Below are 21,679 nucleotides of genomic sequence, written 5' to 3' on the forward strand. Positions count from 1 at the left end.
GACTCGCTGCAGTCTTCAGATGACTGCACACCTCCTAAGAGAGGCAAAGCGGTACCGCAACAGGCAGTAACACCGTCTGTTGCCGCACCTGCTACTGTAGACCCTAAGTGGGCTTTGTTGCAGACCATGCAGACACAGTTGTCATCTTTAATGCAGGACTTTCGTGCGGAGAAGGTTGACGCTGCACCCGTTAGCCTACAACCAACTACGGTTGTGCGTCCAGTTAACGCTGAGGCTACCTTCTCCCGCACTCCAGCTGTGAGAGTCCCGCCACCCATGCGCACTGTACCCTGCCAGCCGCATGTTGACGTTCGCCGACGCACGGAACCCTCCGTTGACGTTCGCGAGTTACAACAACAACAACCTAAGTTGTTTTGTTTTGACGCGGTGCGTCAACCTCCGCAACCCACTGTGGTCACCCCTACTCGCCCACAGCAGACTAGACAGTCGGGAGTAGACGCTTTGCGCCCCCGCGCAGCTATGGTTGTTGCCTGCTCACAGACTGACCAACAGTTCCATGACGTTGCGTCCAGTGCAGTCACGCATGCACCCGTGCTGCCGGACTCAGCTGACCAGCCAATGCCTACTCCTTTGCCGCTTCCTCTTCAGCATTCAGACGATGGACTCTCTGATGATGACGACGCTGCACACCTTGACGACCCGCACACGGACATCGACGAACCCAAGACCACGCCTCCCTCCTTGGACTTTAGAAAAGTACTTGCACTGTTCAAGGATTTGTATCCCGATCAGTTTGTTTCTGCGGCCCCACGCTCACCTCCATCTGAGTTCGCTTTAGGCACGCAGTCATCCGCGCCTGCCTTTACGAAGCTCGTCCTCGCCCGCTCGTCCAAGAGAGCTTTAAGGGTGTTGGGAGATTGGATGCAGTCCAAAAAGCACCTGGGGAAGACAGCATTCTTGTTTCCCCCTGCGAAACTCGCTTCCAGATCGAGCGTCTGGTATGCCACGGGAGAAGTTCTCGGCTTGGGAGTTCCTGCCTCTGCCCAGGGCGACTTCTCAAGTCTAGTAGACTCTCCCCGCAGGCTGGCCATGAGACGCTCCAAGATTTGTTGGACTCCTTCAGATTTAGATCATCTGATGAAAGGAGTGTTCAGAGCGTTCGAAGTGTTTAACTTTTTGGATTGGTGTTTGGGAGCGTTGAGCAGGAAGACCTCCCCTTCTGACAAGGAAACTTCCATGCTCATTATGTCCTGCATGGACAAGGCCATACGGGACGGTTCCAGTGAGCTTGCGGCTTCGTTCGTTTCCGGGGTCCTCAAGAAACGAGAAAACCTTTGCTCCTTCTTGTCAGCTGGAGTAACTCAATGTCAGAGGTCGGAGCTTATGTTTGCTCCTCTCTCGAAGTGCCTTTTCCCAGAGGAGTTGATCAAGGAGATTGCTGCCTCCTTGATTCAAAAAGACACGCATGACCTAGTTGCGTCATCTGCACGCAAAGCCACCCCTTTGCCTTCCGTGTCTAGACCCAGGATGGATACTCCAGCGTCAAGATTTATTCCGCCCTTTCGTGGCAGAGCCTCCAGCAGAGGAAGTGCTTGTGCCGAAGGGAAACGTGGGAGCAAGAAGAAAGGTACCAAGTCCTTTAGAGGCAGAGTCTGACTGCCACCTTCTTCAGACAGCAGTGGGAGCCAGACTCAAGAACTACTGGCAGTCCTGGGAGAACAGGGGCGCAGATGCACAATCTGTGAAGTTGCTCAGAGAGGGGTACAAGATCCCATTCTTGCGCAAGCCCCCTCTAGCAACGACTCCCATCGACCTCTCTCCCAGGTACAGAGAGGAGGACAAGCGACTAGCTTTGAAGCAAGAGGTGTCTCTCTTACTAGAAAAGGGAGCGGTAGTCAAAGTCCGGGACCATCAATCCCCGGGCTTCTACAACCGTCTCTTCTTAGTGGTAAAGAAGACAGGAGGGTGGAGACCGGTGCTAGACGTCAGTGCTCTGAATGTCTTTGTCACCAAGCAGACGTTCGCCATGGAGACGACAAAGTCTGTTCTAGCAGCGGTCAGGAAGGAAGACTGGATGGTCTCTTTAGACCTCAAGGACGCTTACTTTCACGTCCCCATCCACCCAGATTCCCAACCTTTTCTAAGGTTCGTTTACGGGAAGGTTGTCTACCAATTTCAAGCCCTGTGCTTTGGCCTAAGCACGGCGCCTCTTGTCTTTACGAAACTGATGAGGAATATTGCCAAATTCCTGCATTTAGCAGACATCAGAGCCTCCCTCTATTTGGACGACTGGCTTTTAAGAGCTTCGTCCAGTCGTCGCTGTCTGGAGAATCTAAAGTGGACTCTAGATCTGACCAAGGAATTGGGTCTCCTGGTCAATATGGAAAAGTCCCAACTGGTCCCATCCCAAGCTATAGTGTACCTAGGGATGGAGATTCACAGTCAAGCTTTTCGGGCTTTTCCGTCGGCCCCCAGAATAAGTCAAGCCCAAGGATGCATCCAGAACATGCTAATGAAGGACCGATGTTCAGTCAGACAGTGGATGAGTCTGATAGGGACGCTTTCATCACTGGACCAGTTCATTGCGTTAGGGAGACTGCACCTCCGTCCCCTTCAATTTCACCTGGCTGTTCACTGGAGAAAGGACAAGACGCTAGAAGCGGTCTCGATCCCTATTTCCGAGAAGATGAAGTCATCACTGACCTGGTGGAAGGACAACATCAACCTCAGAGAGGGTCTGCCACTGACTGTTCAGACCCCCAACCACGTTCTCTTCTCGGACGCATCGGACACGGGCTGGGGTGCGACATTAGACGGTCGGGAATGCTCGGGCACCTGGAACTCGGAGCAAAGAGCGTTACATATCAACTGCAAGTAACTACTGGCAGTTCATCTGGCCTTGAAAAGCTTCAAGTCCCTCCTTCTAGGCAAGGTGGTGGAGGTGAACTCCGACAACACCACGGCCTTGGCGTACATCTCCAAGCAAGGAGGGACCCATTCTCTGAAGTTGTACGAGATCGCAAGGGACCTCCTCACCTGGTCAAGAGATCTAAACCTGTCTCTAGTAACGAGGTTCATTCAAGGCAACATGAATGTCATGGCGGACCGCCTCAGTCGGAAGGGTCAAATCATCCCAACAGAATGGACCCTTCACAAGAATGTATGCAAGAGACTTTGGGCCACATGGGGCCAACCTACCATAGATCTCTTTGCAACCTCAATGACCAAGAGACTCCCAAATTATTGCTCGCCAATCCCGGACCCAGCAGCAGTTCATATAGATGCCTTTCTACTGGATTGGTCCCATCTAGACCTTTATGCATTCCCCCCGTTCAAGATTGTCAACAAGGTACTGCAGAAGTTCGCCTCTCACGAAGGGACAAGGTTGACGTTGGTTGCTCCCCTCTGGCCCGCGAGAGAATGGTTCACCGAGGTACTGCAATGGCTAGTGGACGTTCCCAGAACTCTTCCGCTAAGAGTGGACCTTCTACGTCAGCCACACGTGAAGAAGGTACACCCAAACCTCCACGCTCTTCGTCTGACTGCCTTCAGACTATCGAAAGACTCTCGAGAGCTAGAGGCTTTTCGAAGGAGGCAGCCAGGGCGATTGCTAGAGCAAGGAGGACATCCACTCTTAGAGTCTACCAGTCGAAGTGGGAAGTCTTCCGAAGCTGGTGCAAGTCGGTATCAGTATCCTCAACCAGTACCTCTGTAACTCAAATAGCTGACTTCCTTTTATATCTGAGGAAGGAAAGATCTCTTTCAGCTCCCACGATCAAGGGTTACAGAAGCATGTTGGCAGCAGTCTTCCGTCACAGAGGCTTAGATCTTTCCAACAACAAAGATCTACAGGACCTCCTTAAGTCTTTTGAGACCTCGAAGGAGCGTCGTTTGGCCACACCAGGTTGGAATTTAGACGTGGTACTAAGATTCCTTATGTCAGAAAGGTTCGAGCCGCTACAATCAGCCTCCTTTAAAGATCTCACTTTAAAGACTCTTTTCCTCGTCTGCTTAGCTACAGCTAAAAGAGTCAGTGAGATACACGCCTTCAGCAGGAACATCGGATTTTCATCTGAGACGGCTACATGTTCTTTGCAGCTTGGTTTTCTAGCCAAAAACGAACTACCTTCTCGTACTTGGCCGAAATTGTTCGATATTCCAAGCCTTTCTAATTTGGTTGGAAATGAACTAGAAAGAGCCTTGTGCCCTGTTAGAGCTCTTAAGTTCTATTTAAAACGAACTAAACCTTTACGAGGACAGTCAGAAGCTTTATGGTGTGCTATTAAGAAACCTTCTTTACCTATGTCGAAGAATGCAGTTTCCTATTATATTAGACTGTTGATACGAGAAGCTCATTCCCATCTGAATGAGGAGGACCATGCTTTGCTGAAGGTAAGGACACATGAAGTTAGAGCTGTCGCAACTTCAGTGGCCTTCAAACAAAACAGATCTCTGCAGAGTATAATGGACGCAACCTATTGGAGAAGCAAGTCAGTGTTCGCGTCTTTTTATCTTAAAGATGTCCAGTCTCTTTACGAGAACTGCTACACCCTGGGACCATTCGTAGCAGCGAGTGCAGTAGTGGGTGAGGGCTCAACCACTACATTCCCCTAATTCCATAACCTTTTTAATCTTTCTCTTGAAATGTTTTTTATGGTTGTTTTTGGGTTGTCCGGAAGGCTAAGAAGCCTTTCGCATCCTGGTTGATTTGGCGGGTGGTCAAATTCTTTTCTTGAGAAGCGCCTAGATTAGAGGTTTTGATGAGGTCCTTTAGTATGGGTTGCAACCCTTGATACTTCAGCTCCTAGGAGTCGCACAGCATCCTATAAGGATCGCGAGGCTCAGTAAGGAAGACGTACTTAAAAAGGCAGAGTAATTGTTCAAGTCGACTTCCTTACCAGGTACTTATTTATTTTATGTTTGTTATTTTGAATAACTGCTAAAATGAAATACAAAATACTTAGCTCTTAATAATGTAAACATGTAATGCTGGTCTCTACCCACCCCCCTGGGTGTGAATCAGCTTATATGATCACCGGCTAAGTTTAATATTGAAAAATGTTATTTTTATTAATAAAATAAATTTTTGAATATACTTACCCGGTGATCATATATTAAAGGACCCTCCCTTCCTCCCCAATAGAGACCCAGTGGACCAAGGAGAAAATTGGTTCTGTGTTTACATGGAGTACTTGAGTACCTGCTCGACAGATGGCGCTGTTGATGTACACCCCCACCTGTATAGCGATCGCTGGCGTATTTTGTCCTTAGGTTTTTCTGTCGGGCAGCAGAGCTGACAGCTTATATGATCACCGGGTAAGTATATTCAAAAATTTATTTTATTAATAAAAATAACATTTTCTTCAAATTTCTCTCACAGCCTTAATTTTTGTCATAGAGAGGTCAGGTTGGTCTCATTCTCTTGGAAAATGCCTGAATTTTCTCAAAAAATTATCAAAAATATGAAAAAAAAAATTTTATAATATTTTTTTGCAAGGACGTACCGGTACGTCCATGGGGGTAAAGGGATGGCTTTTGTGAAATGTACCAGTACGTCCTTTGGGGGTAAAAGGGTTAAGGGCTGATTGCACTGTATTATTATTTTATCAATATATTCCATTGAAAAACTATAATCACATTTATATTTTTGTAACTATTTTGGTTTTTATTAATTTTCAGCTCCTCGAGTGGTGTTGTGTGGTGGAAAGAGTGTGGGCAAGTCAACTCTTTTCAAATATATTGTCAATGGTTTGCTTAGCAAGAAAGGTACCGTAGTCCAGTGTCTTGATACGGATCCAGGCCAATCAGAGTTATCTCTACCGTCGTGTCTCTCACTCACACAAGTTAGTGAACCATTGCTTGGACCTGCATACACACACTACGCTGATCCTTCATCACCGCATGTAAAACAAATAATGGTTGGAGATGTTTCTCCACAATTTGGTCTTCAAAGATACGTTAAAGCTATGAAAGATTTATGTGAGTTAAGCAAGAAACATCCTGACAGACCTCTTGTTGTGAATACAATGGGCTGGACAGTGGGAACAGGGTTAGAACTTATGTTGGACCTAATAAGAATAGTGGCACCATCACATGTTCTACAGATACGAGGAAATGCAAAAACAAATTTTCATGTGATTTTGAATGATTTTGTAGTACGGGATTACTTGGGAGGTATTTGTACAAAGCCCAATGACTATGATCTTCATTATAACCTAACTACAGTAAGATCACTCTCCGGAAGAAAAAATAAAGGAAATTCTTTAACACCAAAACTTCTGAGAGAATTGGCAGTGTTGCTACAGCTTTCTGATATTTTAATTGACTTTGCAGAAAATCCCTCTGATCAAGAGGATGGTTCTCATTTAGTTATTGTGCCATGGCCTAATGTTGCCCTTCATGTGTGTGGGTCAAAAGTACCAAAGGAACGAATTCTACATGTTTTGAATGGGAACTTAGTTGCCCTTTGCAAAGTTGACTCCAGCAAAGTTGAATTTGTTGCTCATGATCTTCCTAAACAACTTTCAGATGATCTAGATTTTGGTCAATGCTTGGGATGGGGTGTTGTTAGAGGCATTGATCCTTTGACGAAATCCCTTCACATTTTGACAACGGTTCAGCCTGAGGTCATCGGCACAAAAATCAATGCAATAGTGAAACCAGAATTGTATATCCCTGATCTATTTTATAATTTCTTCACTTCAGGTAAGTGGAAAAATGCAGATATTATGTTATATGCTTAATAAGTCAAGTGATAATATTTTAAACCTTAAATGATTGTTGAAAAGTAACATACTGTACATTGAAATAAGGGTGTACTGTACATATATCTATCAATTGTTAGTATTATGTTTTTTAAAACTAAAAAAGTAAATTATAGTTTAGACTTTATGTAGTAAGTTGAATTGTGGTTGGGTGAAAGTTTTTTCAAAGAACCAGTGCTTTGCTTATGATATCCCAATTGTTCCTACACTTATGCAAACATTTCATCTTTTAAAATAGGGAATGTCTTTAGCAAAGTTTGGAATGGCTTTTTAATTTGTCAACAAGGTATTTAACAGCAGACAGTGTGCATGGGCTAGTAGCCTTGCCCACCCACATGTTGAAGAGTCTTCACTTATGTCTTCAGCCACGAGTACAGACGTAATGTTGCATCTTATCCAAGACTGTTTAATCTTTTTCTTATATCTTTAGTTTCAATGGTGATGTTATCTTCATCTCTAATAATGGAAAAAAGCAATATTACAAGTGTATATTGGATTCTTCTTTAGTTCTGATAAACTAGTAGCAACTTAAGCCATCAACAACTTTGTCATGCTTCTCCGACAGAACTCAAGCATGCTTTTAACATGCGAGAAATATTTAGCAAAAGGTAAGGAGGTGTATGTTGCTTTTATGGATCTGGAGAAAGCGTATGATAGAGTTGATAGGGATGCAATGTGGAATGTGATGAGGTTATATGGAGTTGGTGGAAGGTTGTTGCAAGCAGTGAAAAGTTAGTAAAGGTAGTAAAGCGTGTGTTAGGGTAGGAAATGAAGTTAGCGATTGGTTTCCGGTGAGAGTGGGGCTGAGACAGGGATGTGTGATGTCGCCGTGGTTGTTTAACTTGTATGTTGATGGAGTTGTGAGAGAGGTGAATGCTCGAGTGCTTGGACGAGGATTGAAACTGGTAGACGAGAATGAAAATGAATGGGAGGTAAATCAGTTGTTGTTTGCGGATGATACTGTACTGGTTGCAGGCACGGAAGAGAAGCTTGGCCGATTAGTGACAGAATTTGGAAGGGTGTGTAAGAGAAAGAAGTTTAGAGTTAATGTGGGTAAGAGTAAGGTTATGAGATGTAGAGAAGGGAAGGTGGTGCGAGGTTGAATGTCATGTTGAATGGAGAGTTACTTGAGGAGTTGGATCAGTTTAAATACTTGGGGTCTGTTGTTGCAGCAAATGGTGGAGTTGAAGCTGATGTACAGCAGAGAGTGAATGAAGAATGCAAAGTGTTGGGGGCAGTTAAGGGAGTAGTAAAAAATAGAAGGTTGGGCATGAGTGTAAAGTGAGTTCTGTATGAGAAATTGATTGTACCAACTGTGATGTATGGATCGGAGTTGTGGGGAATGAAAGTGACGGAGAGACAGAAATTGAATGTGTTTGAGATGAAATGTCTGAGTATGGCTGGTGTATCTCGAGTAGATAGGGTTAGGAACGAAGTAGTGAGGGTGAAAACGGGTGTAAGAAATGAGTTAGCAGCTAGAGTGGATATGCATGTGTTGAGGTGGTTTGGCCATGTTGAGAGAATGGAGAATAGCTGTCTGCTAAAGAAGGTGATGAATGCAAGAGTTGATGGGAGAAGTACAAGAGGAAGGCTAAGGTTTGGGTGGATGGATGTTGTGAAGGAAGCTCTGGGTGATAGGAGGATAGATATGAGAGGGGCAAGAGAGGATGCTAGAAATAGGAATGAATGGCGAGCGATTGTGACGCAGTTCTGGTAGGCCCTGCTGCTTCCTCCGGTGCCTTGGATGACCGCGGAGGTAGCAGCAGTAGGGGATTCAGTGTTATGAAGCTTCATCTGTGGTGGATAATGGGGGAGGGTGGGCTGTGGCACCCCTAGTACTACCAGCCGAACTCGGTTGAGTCCCTTTTCAGGCTGGGAGGAACGTAGAGAGGAGAGGTCCCCTTTTCTGTTTCATTTGTTTGATGTCGGCTACCCCCCAAAATTGGGGAAGTACCTTGGTGTATGTATGTATGTATTTGTTACAAAATTACTCAGTCTTTAACTCTGCAACAAGTGTTGATACAATTCCGTCAGTGTCCTGGTCTATTGATAGAATTCTTGTTTAGCTGAAATTTTAATAACCTTATCCTTGGGAGCAAGAGTTGTTGAATTAACAGCATTTTACAGAGAACAAGAGTGTCTCACACTCAATTCTGGCTGTCTCTTGATACTGATTCTGGGTCTTCTCTTGTCCAAGAATGAAAAGTCTCACCTGAGGCAGGCCCTTCTTTATATCTCGGCTTTACAGCCTCATTGTGGTGACCTCTGTCCAGTGTCTACCATGCTTGAACATTTGTAGAGATCCACGGTATCATTAAGGTAGTATGTTTCAAAATACACAGACCAACAAATCCCTTTCTAAAGGCACTATCCAAGTATCATAACCTCCTGGATCAGGGAGACCAATCCACTCTCCATCCATTAAATAGATTTTTCTTCATAAGCCTTTTTTGGCTAATATTGTATACAATTTCAGGATATCCAGAGCATTATTATTATTTATTATAACTAGCTAAGTTATAACCCTAGTTGGAAAAGAAGGATGTTATAAGCCCAAGGGCTCTAATAGGCAAAAATAGCCCAGTGAGGAAAGGAAATAAGAAAATAAATAAACTACATGAGAAGTAATGAATAATTAATATAGAATATTTTAAGATTGGTAACGTTAGAATATAGCTATCATATATTAATTGTGAAGAGACTTATGTCAGCCTGTTCAACATAAAAAAATTCACTGCATGTTTGAACTTCTAAAGTTCCACTAATTCAACTGCCCGATTAGAAAGATCATTCCACAATCTAGTCATAACTGGAATAATAACTTGTACTCTTTTGTGTAGATTCAACAGTTCCTCCTTTACTTGAAACAAATGGCTCTGTTACTCACGGTCCAAAGAAAAATACAGCCCTCTTGGCTGATTTGTATGACGGTAAGCAGCATAATGAGAAACTTGATCTTCCTAATTCCCATTTTCCTGAGGCTAAACTAACTAGTTAGCTTTATGGTCCTGTGAAATTAAAACTCTCTCGATGAACCTTAATGCTTGTGGAGGTGTAGACCCAAGTGGTATTATATTGTTTTTTCAATATTAATCTTACCCGTTGATCATGTAGCTGCAGCTCTGCTGCCCGACAGAAAAAACCTACGGGCGGAATACGCCAGCGATCGCTATACAGGTGGGGGTGTACATCAACAGCGCCATCTGTCGAGTAGGTACTCAAGTACTTCTTGTCAACACAGAACCAATTTTCTCTCTGTCGTGCCACCGGCAAGACCTACTTGATACGCTGTTGTTTTCTGGAGTTGATTTTCACGTTATTTGGTGAAGTATTCTCTCTAGTTATTAGCTTTCGCTGTGCAGAAGTTATCCTCAATACTTTCTCACTTTCATTGATTAGATTTTGGATTATTTGTTGACGACTTGGATAGATTTTGGATTTCCCCCCTTTGACTAATTCAAGATGTCTGACCCTACTCAAGTCCCCAAGTACAGGAAGTGTAGCGCTAGGGACTGTTCTAGGCGTCTTCCGAAGGCCTCTATCGATCCGCACACCGTTTGTTCCAATTGTAGGGGTAAAGCCTGTCAATTGGAAGATCGATGTGAGGTATGCGCTGGGCTTTCGGAATTCGATTTTCAAGAATTCCTTAAGTATGCACGTAGGCTAGAGAAGGATAGGATCAGGAGGAGTTCGTCTCGCTCTATTGATTTTTCCTCTCCCCATGCCCCACAACCTAATCCTTCCCCTGTAGTGGTTACACCCGACCCTCCTACTAGCTCTCATCAACCTTCGATGGCGGATATGATGCGTGCCATTCAGGCTCTTGGTGAGAGAGTTGAGTCATTAGCGAATGATCGCAATCAACTCATGGCTGACGTCAGGGAGTTGAAAGGTAAAAGTGCAGTGGGAAGTGAAGTGAGTGTCAGTGCAGTGAAAAGTGTCAGTGTTACGCATGAGGGTGCGTCTGTTCGTGCCTGTCGTCCTCCCAGTCCGGGACCTCTTGCAAGCTCCCAAGCCCAGGGGAGAAGCAATGTCGTACGACCAAAGGGTTCGACAGGCCTTGATCAGCGGACAGACGTTCCCTCCGTGGTTGAGGACGTATCTTGCCGAGATCGTCCCACCCACAAACAGACGAGTGAGCCCATTCATTCCTCGTCTGCGGAAGAGGTTTCTCGACAGAAACGCTGGACCAAGGTCTCACGACCTCTCAAGCGCAAGGTCCCTTCCGAGCGAGTCCAACGGCCCAGGTGTAGCCACTGGGTCAGTTCGGACTCGCCGCAGTCCTCCGAAGACTGCACACCTCCCAAGAGAGGTAGAGTGGTTCCGCAGCAGGCAATCACTCCGTCTGTTGCCGCACCAGCCGCTGTAGACCCTAAGTGGTCTTTGCTGCAGTCTATGCAGACTCAGCTAGCTTCCTTCATGCAGGAGTATCGTGCTGAGAAGGTTGACGCTGCACCCGTTAGCCTACAACCTGCCACGGTTGTGCGCCCAGCTGACACTGCGGCTGCCTGCTCCCACACTCCGGCTGTGAGAGCTCCACCACCTATGCGCAGTCGACCCTGCCAGACGCATGTTGACGTTAGCCGACGTGCGGCACCCTCCGTTGACGTGCGTGAGCTACCGCATCAGCAGGAAGGTGGAGTCAAGCTGCCGTGTTTTGACGCGGTGCGTCAGTCTCCGCAACCCACGGTGGTCCCCACCACGCACCACCACTCCGCTTTGGTTGTTGCCAGCTCTCAGACTGACCAACAGCGGCATGACGTTGGATCCAGTGCAGCTACGCATGCACCCGTGCTGCCGGATTCAGCCGTTCGGCTTTTATCTCCTCCTTTGCCGCTTCCTCCTCAGCATTCGGATGAAGGAATCTCTGATGACGACGAAGCTGCGCATTTGGACGACCAACACTCCGACATAGATGAACCCAAGACTACGCCTCCCTCCTTAGACTTTAGGAAAGTCCTTGCCCTGTTTAAGGAGTTGTATCCGGACCAGTTTGTGTCTGCAGCTCCACGCTCACCTCCCTCTGAGTTCGCTTTAGGCATGCAGTCAGCAGCTCCTGCCTTTACGAAGCTCGTACTCGCTCGCTCGTCCAAGAGAGCTTTAAGGGTACTGGGAGAGTGGTTGCAGGCCAAGAAGCAACTTGGGAAGACATCCTTCATGTTTCCCCCAGCCAAGCTTGCTTCCAGATCTAGCGTCTGGTATGCCACGGGAGAGGTTCTCGGCTTGGGAGTTCCTGCCTCTGCCCAGGGCGACTTCTCAAGTCTGGTAGACTCTCCCCGCAGACTGGCTATGAGACGCTCCAAGATTTGCTGGACTTCTTCGGACATGGACCATCTTTTGAAGGGAGTTTTCCGTGCGTTCGAGATCTTTAACTTCCTGGACTGGTGTTTGGGAGCGTTGAGCAGGAAGACCTCCCCTTCGGATAAGGATTCTGCCATGCTCATCATGTCCTGCATGGACAAAGCCATACGGGATGGGTCTGGCGAGCTTGCGGCTTCTTTCGTGTCTGGAGTTCTCAAGAAGCGGGATCACCTTTGCTCCTTCTTGTCGGCGGGAGTCACCCCATGTCAGAAGTCAGAACTGATGTTTGCTCCGCTATCGAAGTGTCTCTTTCCTGAAGAGTTGATCAAGGGGATTGCCGCCTCGTTGATCCAGAAAGACACTCATGACCTGGTGGCGTCATCCGCACGTAAAGTCACAGCTTTACCTTCCGTGCCTAGACCTAGGATGGACACACCAGCGTCTAGGTTCATTCCGCCCTTTCGTGGCAGAACCTCCAGCAGAGGAGGTACTCGTGCCGATAGTCAACGTGGCAACAAGAAGAAGGGTTCCAAGTCCTCAAGAGGCAGAGTCTGACTGCCACCTTCTTCAGACAGCAGTGGGAGCCAGGCTCAAGAACTACTGGCAGGCCTGGGAGAACAGGGGTGCAGACGCACAGTCTGTGAAGTTACTCAGAGAGGGGTACAGGATTCCATTCTTGCGCAAGCCCCCTCTAGCAACAACTCCCATCGACCTCTCTCCCAGGTACAGAGAGGAGGACAAGAGGCTAGCTTTACAGCAAGAGGTGTCTCTCTTGCTACAAAAGGGAGCGGTAGTCATAGTCCGGGACCATCAATCCCCGGGCTTCTACAACCGTCTCTTCTTAGTGGCGAAGAAGACAGGAGGGTGGAGACCGGTGCTAGACGTCAGTGCTCTAAATGTCTTTGTCACCAAGCAGACGTTCACCATGGAGACGACGAAGTCGGTTCTAGCATCGGTCAGGAAGGAAGACTGGATGGTCTCGTTAGACCTAAAGGACGCGTACTTTCACGTCCCCATCCACCCAGATTCCCAACCTTTTCTAAGGTTCGTTTTTGGGAAGGTGGTATACCAGTTCCAAGCCCTGTGCTTTGGCCTAAGCATGGCACCTCTAGTGTTTACCAAACTGATGAGGAATATTGCCAAATTCCTGCATTTAGCAGACATCAGAGCCTCCCTCTATTTGGACGACTGGCTTTTAAGAGCTGCGTCAAGTCGTCGCTGTCTGGAGAATCTAAAATGGACTCTGGATCTGACCAAGGAATTGGGTCTCCTGGTCAATATGGAAAAGTCCCAACTCGTCCCATCCCAAACTATAGTATATCTAGGTATGGAGATTCAGAGTCAAGCTTTTCGGGCTTTTCCGTCGGCCCCCAGAATCAGTCAAGCCCAAGAATGCATCCAGAGCATGCTGAAGAAGAACCGATGTTCAGTCAGACAGTGGATGAGTCTGATAGGGACGCTTTCATCTCTGGACCAGTTCATCGCGTTAGGGAGACTCCACCTCCGACCCCTTCAGTATCACCTAGCTGCTCACTGGAGAAAGGACATAACGCTAGAAGCGGTCTCAGTTCCTATCTCCGAGAAGATGAAGTCTGCACTGACTTGGTGGAAGAACAACATTCTTCTCAGGGAAGGTCTGCCACTGGCTGTTCAGACCCCCGACCACCTTCTCTTCTCGGACGCATCGGACACGGGCTGGGGTGCGACACTGGACGGTCGGGAATGCTCGGGCACGTGGAATTCGGATCAAAGAGCACTGCACATCAACTGCAAGGAGCTACTGGCAGTTCATCTGGCCTTGAGAAGCTTCAAGTCCCTCCTTCTAGGCAAGGTGGTGGAGGTGAACTCCGACAACACCACAGCCTTGGCGTACATCTCCAAGCAAGGAGGGACTCATTCGATGACGTTGTTCGAGATCGCAAGGGACCTCCTCACCTGGTCAAGAGATCGAAACATATCTCTAGTAACGAGGTTCATTCAAGGCGACATGAATGTCATGGCAGACCGCCTCAGCCGGAAGGGTCAGATCATCCCAACAGAATGGACCCTTCACAAGAATGTTTGCAACAGACTATGGGCCTTGTGGGGTCAGGCCACCATAGATCTGTTCGCTACCTCGATGACCAAGAGGCTCCCAAATTATTGCTCACCGATTCCGGACCCAGCAGCAGTTCACATAGATGCCTTTCTTCTGGATTGGTCCCATCTAGACCTTTATGCGTTCCCCCCGTTCAAGATTGTCAACAAGGTACTGCAGAAGTTCGCCTCTCACGAAGGGACAAGGTTGACGTTGGTTGCTCCCCTCTGGCCCGCGAGAGAATGGTTCACCGAGGTACTGCAATGGCTAGTAGACGTTCCCAGGACTCTTCCTCTAAGAGTGGACCTTCTGCGTCAGCCGCATGTAAAGAAGGTACACCCAAGCCTCCACGCTCTTCGTCTGACTGCCTTCAGACTATCGAAAGACTCTCAAGAGCTAGAGGCTTTTCGAAGGAGGCAGCCAGAGCGATTGCCAGAGCAAGGAGGACATCCACTCTCAAGGTCTACCAGTCAAAATGGGAAGTCTTCCGAAGCTGGTGCAAGGCGAATTCAGTATCCTCAACCAGTACCTCTGTAACTCAGATAGCTGACTTCCTTTTACACCTAAGGAAGGTAAGATCCCTTTCAGCTCCTACGATCAAAGGTTACAGAAGCATGTTGGCAGCAGTCTTCCGCCACAGAGGCTTAGATCTTTCCAACAACAAAGATCTACAGGACCTCCTTAAGTCTTTTGAGACCTCGAAGGAGCGTCGGTTGGCCACACCAGGTTGGAACTTAGACGTGGTTTTAAGGTTCCTGATGTCAGCAAGGTTCGAACCGCTTCAATCAGCCTCTTTTAAAGATCTCACTTTGAAGACTCTTTTCCTCGTCTGCTTAGCAACAGCTAAAAGAGTCAGTGAGATACACGCCTTCAGCAGGAACATAGGATTTACATCTGAAACGGCTACATGTTCCTTACAGCTTGGTTTTTTAGCCAAAAACGAACTCCCTTCTCGTCCTTTGCCCAAATCGTTCGAGATTCCAAGTCTGTCCAGTTTGGTTGGAAATGAACAAGAGAGAGTCCTATGCCCAGTAAGAGCTCTTAAGTACTACTTAAGACGTACGAAGCATTTACGAGAACAATCAGAAGCTTTATGGTGCTCTATTAAGAAACCTTCTTTACCGATGTCGAAGAACGCAGTGTCTTATTACATCAGACTTTTGATTAGAGAAGCTCATTCTCTTCTGAATGAGGAAGACCATGCTTTGCTGAAGGTAAGGACACATGAAGTTAGAGCTGTCGCAACTTCAGTGGCCTTCAAACAAAACAGATCTCTGCAGAGTGTAATGGATGCAACCTATTGGAGAAGCAAGTCAGTGTTCACATCATATTACCTTAAAGATGTCCAGTCTCTTTACGAGAACTGCTACACCCTGGGACCATTCGTAGCAGCGAGTGCAGTAGTAGGTGAGGGCTCAACCACTACATTCCCATAATCCCATAACCTTTTTTTTTTTAATCTTTCTCTTGAAATGTTTTTATTGTTGTTTTTGGGTTGTACGGAAGGCTAAGAAGCCTTTCGCATCCTGGTTGATTTGGCGGGTGGTCAAATTCTTTTCTTGAGAAGCGCCTAGATTAGAGGTTGTGATGAGGTCCTTTAGTATGGGTTGCAGCCCTTCATACTTCAGCACCTAGGAGTCGCTCAGCATCCTAAGAGGATCGCGAGGCTCAGTAAGGAAGACGTACTTAAAAAGGCAGAGTAATTGTTCAAGTCGACTTCCTTACCAGGTACTTACTAATTTTATGTTTGTTATTTTGAATAACTGCTAAAATGAAATACGGAATACTTAGCTTCTAATGTTAACATGTATGCTGGTCTCCACCCACCCCCCTGGGTGTGAATCAGCTACATGATCAACGGGTAAGATTAATATTGAAAAATGTTATTTTCATTAGTAAAATAAATTTTTGAATATACTTACCCGGTGATCATGAATTAAAGGACCCACCCTTCCTCCCCAATAGAGACCCAGTGGACCGAGGAGAAAATTGGTTCTGTGTTGACAAGAAGTACTTGAGTACCTACTCGACAGATGGCGCTGTTGATGTACACCCCCACCTGTATAGCGATCGCTGGCGTATTCCGCCCGTAGGTTTTTTCTGTCGGGCAGCAGAGCTGCAGCTACATGATCACTGGGTAAGTATATTCAAAAATTTATTTTACTAATGAAAATAACATTTTTTTTTTTTTTTTTCATAAAAACTGCTGATTTCTTAGCTCCCAAGTTATCTTTTGTCTTCAAATTAGCAAGAAGAGGTTCTTTTAGGTCTTGTTGGAGAATTGTTAATATATTTCCATTAAGTAAATGTGATTGTGGTAGCTCTAGCCCATCTGACTACCATCCAATTTCCATAATTCCCATATCATCTAAAGTTTTTTAGTATCTTTATGACAAAACATTTAAGTACAGTAGGTATACAGAAGGTAATCATCTGTTCCCTAGTTTACAATTTGGCTTCCGTAAAGGTATTGGAGCATGTGATGCTCTTCTTACAATCTCCAGTGCTGTACAAAAATCCTTTGCTTGTGGGTCATGAAGTTCATATAATTGGCCTTGATTTTAGTGCTGCCTTTGATTCTGTTATTCATGAGGCCCTTTATTTCAAACTCAAGCAGTGGGGAGTAGGTTGGTCTTTTCTTAGCATCATTATTGAATATTTGAGTAATAGATCGCAGAGTTGCTGTTGAGCGTGCTTGAGTATAGGAATGCAATATCTGGTGTTACTCAGGTTAGTGTTCTTGGCCCATTACTTTTCATACTAAATACACATATGTGGTTTGGCCTAGAAAACAAGCTTGTTGTATATACAGATGATTCTACTCTATATGTATCAATTCCATATGCTGAATGTAGATCTGATATTGCTGAATCCCATAATAGAGATAGAATGGAGCAAATTATGTGGCATGAAGTTGAACCCAAACAAAACTCAAAGTATGATTGTAAGTAGGTTGAGGACCGTGGCTCCTCAGCATCCAGATCTCAGTAATGATAATGTTTATTTAACTCTATATGACTTAAAGTTTTAGGTTGATTCTTGATAGAAAATTCACTTTTGAGAAACACATTTGGTCTGTTTCTTCCTTAGTTGCACAAAAAAATTGTCTTATTGGGAAAGTCCTTTTTTTAAGATTTCTGCTGATCAATCTTTTATGCAGAAGTGTGTAATTCTTTCATTCTACCTTGTTTAGAGTATTCTTCTCCTGTCTGGTCTTCAGCTGCTGAATCCCTTAAGTATGTAGGATTCTGTGATATCAATTTACAGTATATGCCTCTTTCGTTTCTTTTTTACATCGGCTAAACTCCTCCAAAAAACTTATATTACCTTATAACTAGGTTCCAGCTAGGTTCCAGTCCAACACTTCACTCCTTGTTAACACAAATATTTTTTTTTACTTCCAGATTCTCAGGTTCATAAGCCTGATTATTTCAGCACTTGGGTTAGTCTATCTTTGTAACTTGAAACCCTTTTCCATCTAAATAGCTGCTTAGGCATATGGAAACTGGTTAATTAAAAAAAAGTTTTAAAAAAGAAAATCTATTTAGTAATATAAGTCTTTCAGTATATAATACATAGGTACCCTATCAACTTCTGATATTTAGTAGAAATTTTGAACTGGTTGGATTTTTTTTTTCAAACAATAAATTCTGAAAAATAAAATCTATAGTAATGCAAGCATTTCAATGTACAGTACATAAGGTGCCCTCCTCCCAACTTGTGACATTTTCTAAAACTTCCTAACAACCCTTTTGGAATGACTAAAATGGCACTAGGACTACTGAACTACAGTACCCAGAGAAATTCCTGGCTAGGTATGTGTCTGGCTAGTATAATGCTGTCCTTTGGAAGAATCCTCTGCTCCTTATAGGGTTAGCCTTGCGCCTTCTGTCAGGCCTCAGCTACCCATTGCCTCGTATATTGTTGCAGTTGTCTTGCGGGATAGGAAGTCTTTCAATCTTTCACCCGGTTACGGTTCACTTTCCCTTTGCCTACACATACATTGAATTGTCTGGCCTTATTCTTATTCTTGAGGAGTTGCCCATGGAACTGCTGACCACAAGGTTAAGCAGATGTTAACTGATGGGTTTATAATATTAAGTTTAACATATTAATTTACATAAAACAAAAGTGTTTTTATACAAAACTATTATAATCTTATGATTAGTCACCTCCTCTTCACCTCACAAGTATCACCACTTCACACTCAAGTTCAGTCTCTTAGGGCTTGTGCAACACTACAATGACCTGTTCTTTCCTGATGATCAACATTTAAACCTTGTGTTATATAAAGAAGGCTTGTAAGCCGAGGAACACTTGAGGGACCACGAATTGGGTATAGTATGTATAATTGATTTGAATTGTGGTGTAAAAAGATACGATAGTAATGTTGTACTCTATATGCCACATGTTCTCTTTCTTGTCTATTAGTCACATTTTCACATTTATTTAATTTTTTATTGTGAAATTTAAAATGTGTTTTTTTCACAGTACACTTTATGTTCATTTTATTTTACAGGTGAAGGGCCGTACTTTCAGAAGATGTATAGATCGGGTGCTGGAAAATTGAAAATTAGTCGTCAGATCAAGCCAAACATGGCAAAACTGGGACAGAAGAAGGATAATTAAGTTCTTGAATACCATACCTGTGAAGGCAATTGCAAGTAGCTTTAAAAACATTGTTTAAGTTTACAATAATTGTATTATTTCCACAGTTGTTTAGATTTTGCTATTTTGAAGTAGCTGATTATGCTATTTGCTCTTTTAGAAAATAAATTTTACATTTTTTAATTTTTTTTTAATATCCCCTTTTAGTGGTATTGTAAAGTCTTAGCTCATAAAGTAAAATTTTCAGAAATTCTCTTTTAGTGGTACAGGATATTCTAAAGTCTTAGATCATAAAGAAACTTTTCGAAAATGCTGTTGCTACAAGACACTATTTTCATTTAAGTGAATCTTCCCAAACTTCATTGCAGTTCCTCTCCTGGAAGTGACCTCAACTTCTTAAGTATGATACACTGTCCTGTATACAGTAGTGTTTCCCAGCCATGTGAGGCTTCTATCTTGACCGTGGGCTGCCCTTGTTCTTGTCGTCCACTCCCAACGGGTTGTTGATGAAGCCAATACATGCTGAGAGCAGCTCTCCTCCTTTAATCTCATTTTAAAGGGTTTTCTAATAGTTTATGATGTCACTTTTGTCATCAATTTAAGGTATGACTCCCAAGTTTGTTAAAGGGTGGATTTGCTCTATTTGTAAAGTTAGGAAGCCTTTTAAGAAAGTCTTTGATCCTCACAGGAAGTGCATGGTATTTAGGCGCAAAGTTACTCTATAAAGGGTAGATTCATGGAGAAAAGAGATAGATCTAACCACGGATTGCAAGCGAGCTTTAGTTGCAGTTTTACCTAAATTTTTGTTTAATTCAGTTTGGGAGTGAGCTCAACCCTAAAATGCTCGTATCCTAATACAATTTTTCCCATAAAAAATAAAAGAAATTGACTCGATGTGTTTCACGCCCATAAGTATACATGTACAATTGTTTACAGTAATTCCTCGGCTATCGCGGTTGATCCATCCCAGGCCACCTTGCGATATCTGAAAACCGTGAAGTAGATATGGAGGTCTACAGTAATTTTTTTTTCACTTTTAAGGAATTTTCATATTTATGAATTTAAGCATTTGTAAACACTGATACACCCGTAACACATTTTTAAGCTAAAACTTACTTTTACTTTAGACATCTTCATATACAATATATATAAATGAAAAAATTTAAATCTGAAAACTCAATAAGATATGTACTACTGCTCGGCCAGGCTATGCAGTCTACAAAAATATAAGTCCAATTACTGTGGTCCGAAAGTTCAGGTGTCTTTAAAATGACAAGTATTTTGATAAAACTGATGTTTCACTTAACTGAATCCAGTAACAATATATGTAATATTCACATATTACAGTATTATCATATTATGATAAAAGCGAATACTGTATATGAATTTTCCATTGTTTACTTTTAAAGATGATGCAGACTATCGTCTATGCTTTCCAAATCAGCTGATTAAGGGAAACTACCAAAAGATGTTTTTATTTTTATTGCTAAGCGACGCCGATACTTGAACTATCAGGTTTATTTTACTATATACAGGTATGTAGTTTTTAATAGAAATACTTTTTTCACATTTCAATTACTGTCTGGAGGTGTTTCATTTCTGTTGCCAATGCACGATAATTCTATACAGTAGTCTTTAGCTTTACGATGCATGATTACAAAGCTTATGAGATTACTGACTTTTTCTTCCAATTCTTTTGGTAGTTTTTGTGCAATTTGGTTTACTTTTTATAAACCAAAAAATATATAATATAGTAATATATCAGTCATTCTACGTAACATCATATGTAACAACTACGGTAATAGTTTATCTCTTATCAGAATCGATTATTAATAACAAACAGCTGTTTTTTGTTCGGTTGTTTATAATCGTATGCGTTAATAACGATACTTTTATCATTCTTTTTTGTCTTTTTTAACATATTGAGCTAGATGTTGGGATAAGGAGGTGAAGGAATAGAGGTTAGTTGATTATAATTTGGTCTCTGAAAAGACTCGCATGATACACAAGATGCATGATGAAATAATTTTTTATAGGTGAAAATTTGGGGTTGCCCACTATGTGAGATTGTAAGTTACACAAGTATATACTGTATAGTAACACTGCAATTTACAAAAATAATTAAAATATGAAAAATATAAAACTTATCTGTCCTCAGAAACCTATTATATAGATTTACATATACAGTAATATACCGGTATTTTTGAATTTGCGATATACTGAGGGAGCAATAAGTCAACCGCAGTATGGTGAGGGGTTACTGCATCACATTTTAAGCTGTCTTCCTTGCTGGATTTGTTAGCATTTCTGCACAGGGAAAGCATTGTGTTTCAGATAAATATTGTGAGGAGTATGATGTCTCACGGTTCCTCTCAGGGAAAATATATTCTAAGTTCAAATATTTATGGAACTGGTGAGTAGGGCTACACACTGCGCAGTAGTAAGGCTTCTACTATACGTCATAAACAGGATGAATGATGTTTGATTCTCATAACGGTCGAGTAGAGAAGGTAATTTTTGGTTCAAGTTAGTGCCGAGTCTTTGTAGATCATAATTTATTTAACTTCCTTTGCTATTCTCAGATGGCCAATGAACTTTCTCTTTTGTGCAGAAAGTCTGACTTGCCTGCCCGGTTACTTACACTAACCTGACTTCAGTAAAGGTTCTGAATATTTGCTGCACCTTACATAGTCTAATTCCTCTCGTAGAGTTTCAAATTTTTAAATTACCTATGATCCTTCTCCTTCTGAATACGGAAATGGCGTTTCATATCACAGATGCTCTTAATATTTTTTGTATTTGTTAGTGATGCATCATCCAAAGCTGGTTTATTGCATCACGTTATGGATGACAGTGCTTTTTTATTCTCTTGCAAGCTCGGCCACTAGCTCTTATTTGAGTGATGCGTTTCAACAAAATTGAAATTCTTTTATCCAGAAATCTTTGATGATTAACTTTAGGTTAGAAG

General features: G+C 43.5%; 1 protein-coding gene across 2 annotated transcripts in view; it reads left to right on the plus strand.

The window, feature by feature from the left end:
- Positions 1-18,861, plus strand: part of LOC137617228 (polynucleotide 5'-hydroxyl-kinase NOL9-like) — a 114,921-nt gene extending 96,060 nt beyond the window's left edge. Inside the window, exons 5-6 of one of the 2 annotated variants that reach the window (XM_068347168.1) lie at positions 5,641-6,666; positions 18,623-18,861. In XM_068347168.1, coding sequence (XP_068203269.1) covers positions 5,641-6,666; positions 18,623-18,732 — 1,136 coding nt within the window. In that variant the 3' untranslated portion in view covers positions 18,733-18,861. The remainder of the gene's footprint in view (positions 1-5,640; positions 6,667-18,622) is intronic. The other variant, XM_068347167.1, reaches the window with a different exon arrangement.
- The last annotated feature ends 2,818 nt before the right edge of the window (positions 18,862-21,679 follow it).

Source organism: Palaemon carinicauda, chromosome 23 (assembly GCF_036898095.1).
Source record: "Palaemon carinicauda isolate YSFRI2023 chromosome 23, ASM3689809v2, whole genome shotgun sequence".
Classification (NCBI taxonomy): Eukaryota; Metazoa; Arthropoda; class Malacostraca; order Decapoda; family Palaemonidae; genus Palaemon; species Palaemon carinicauda.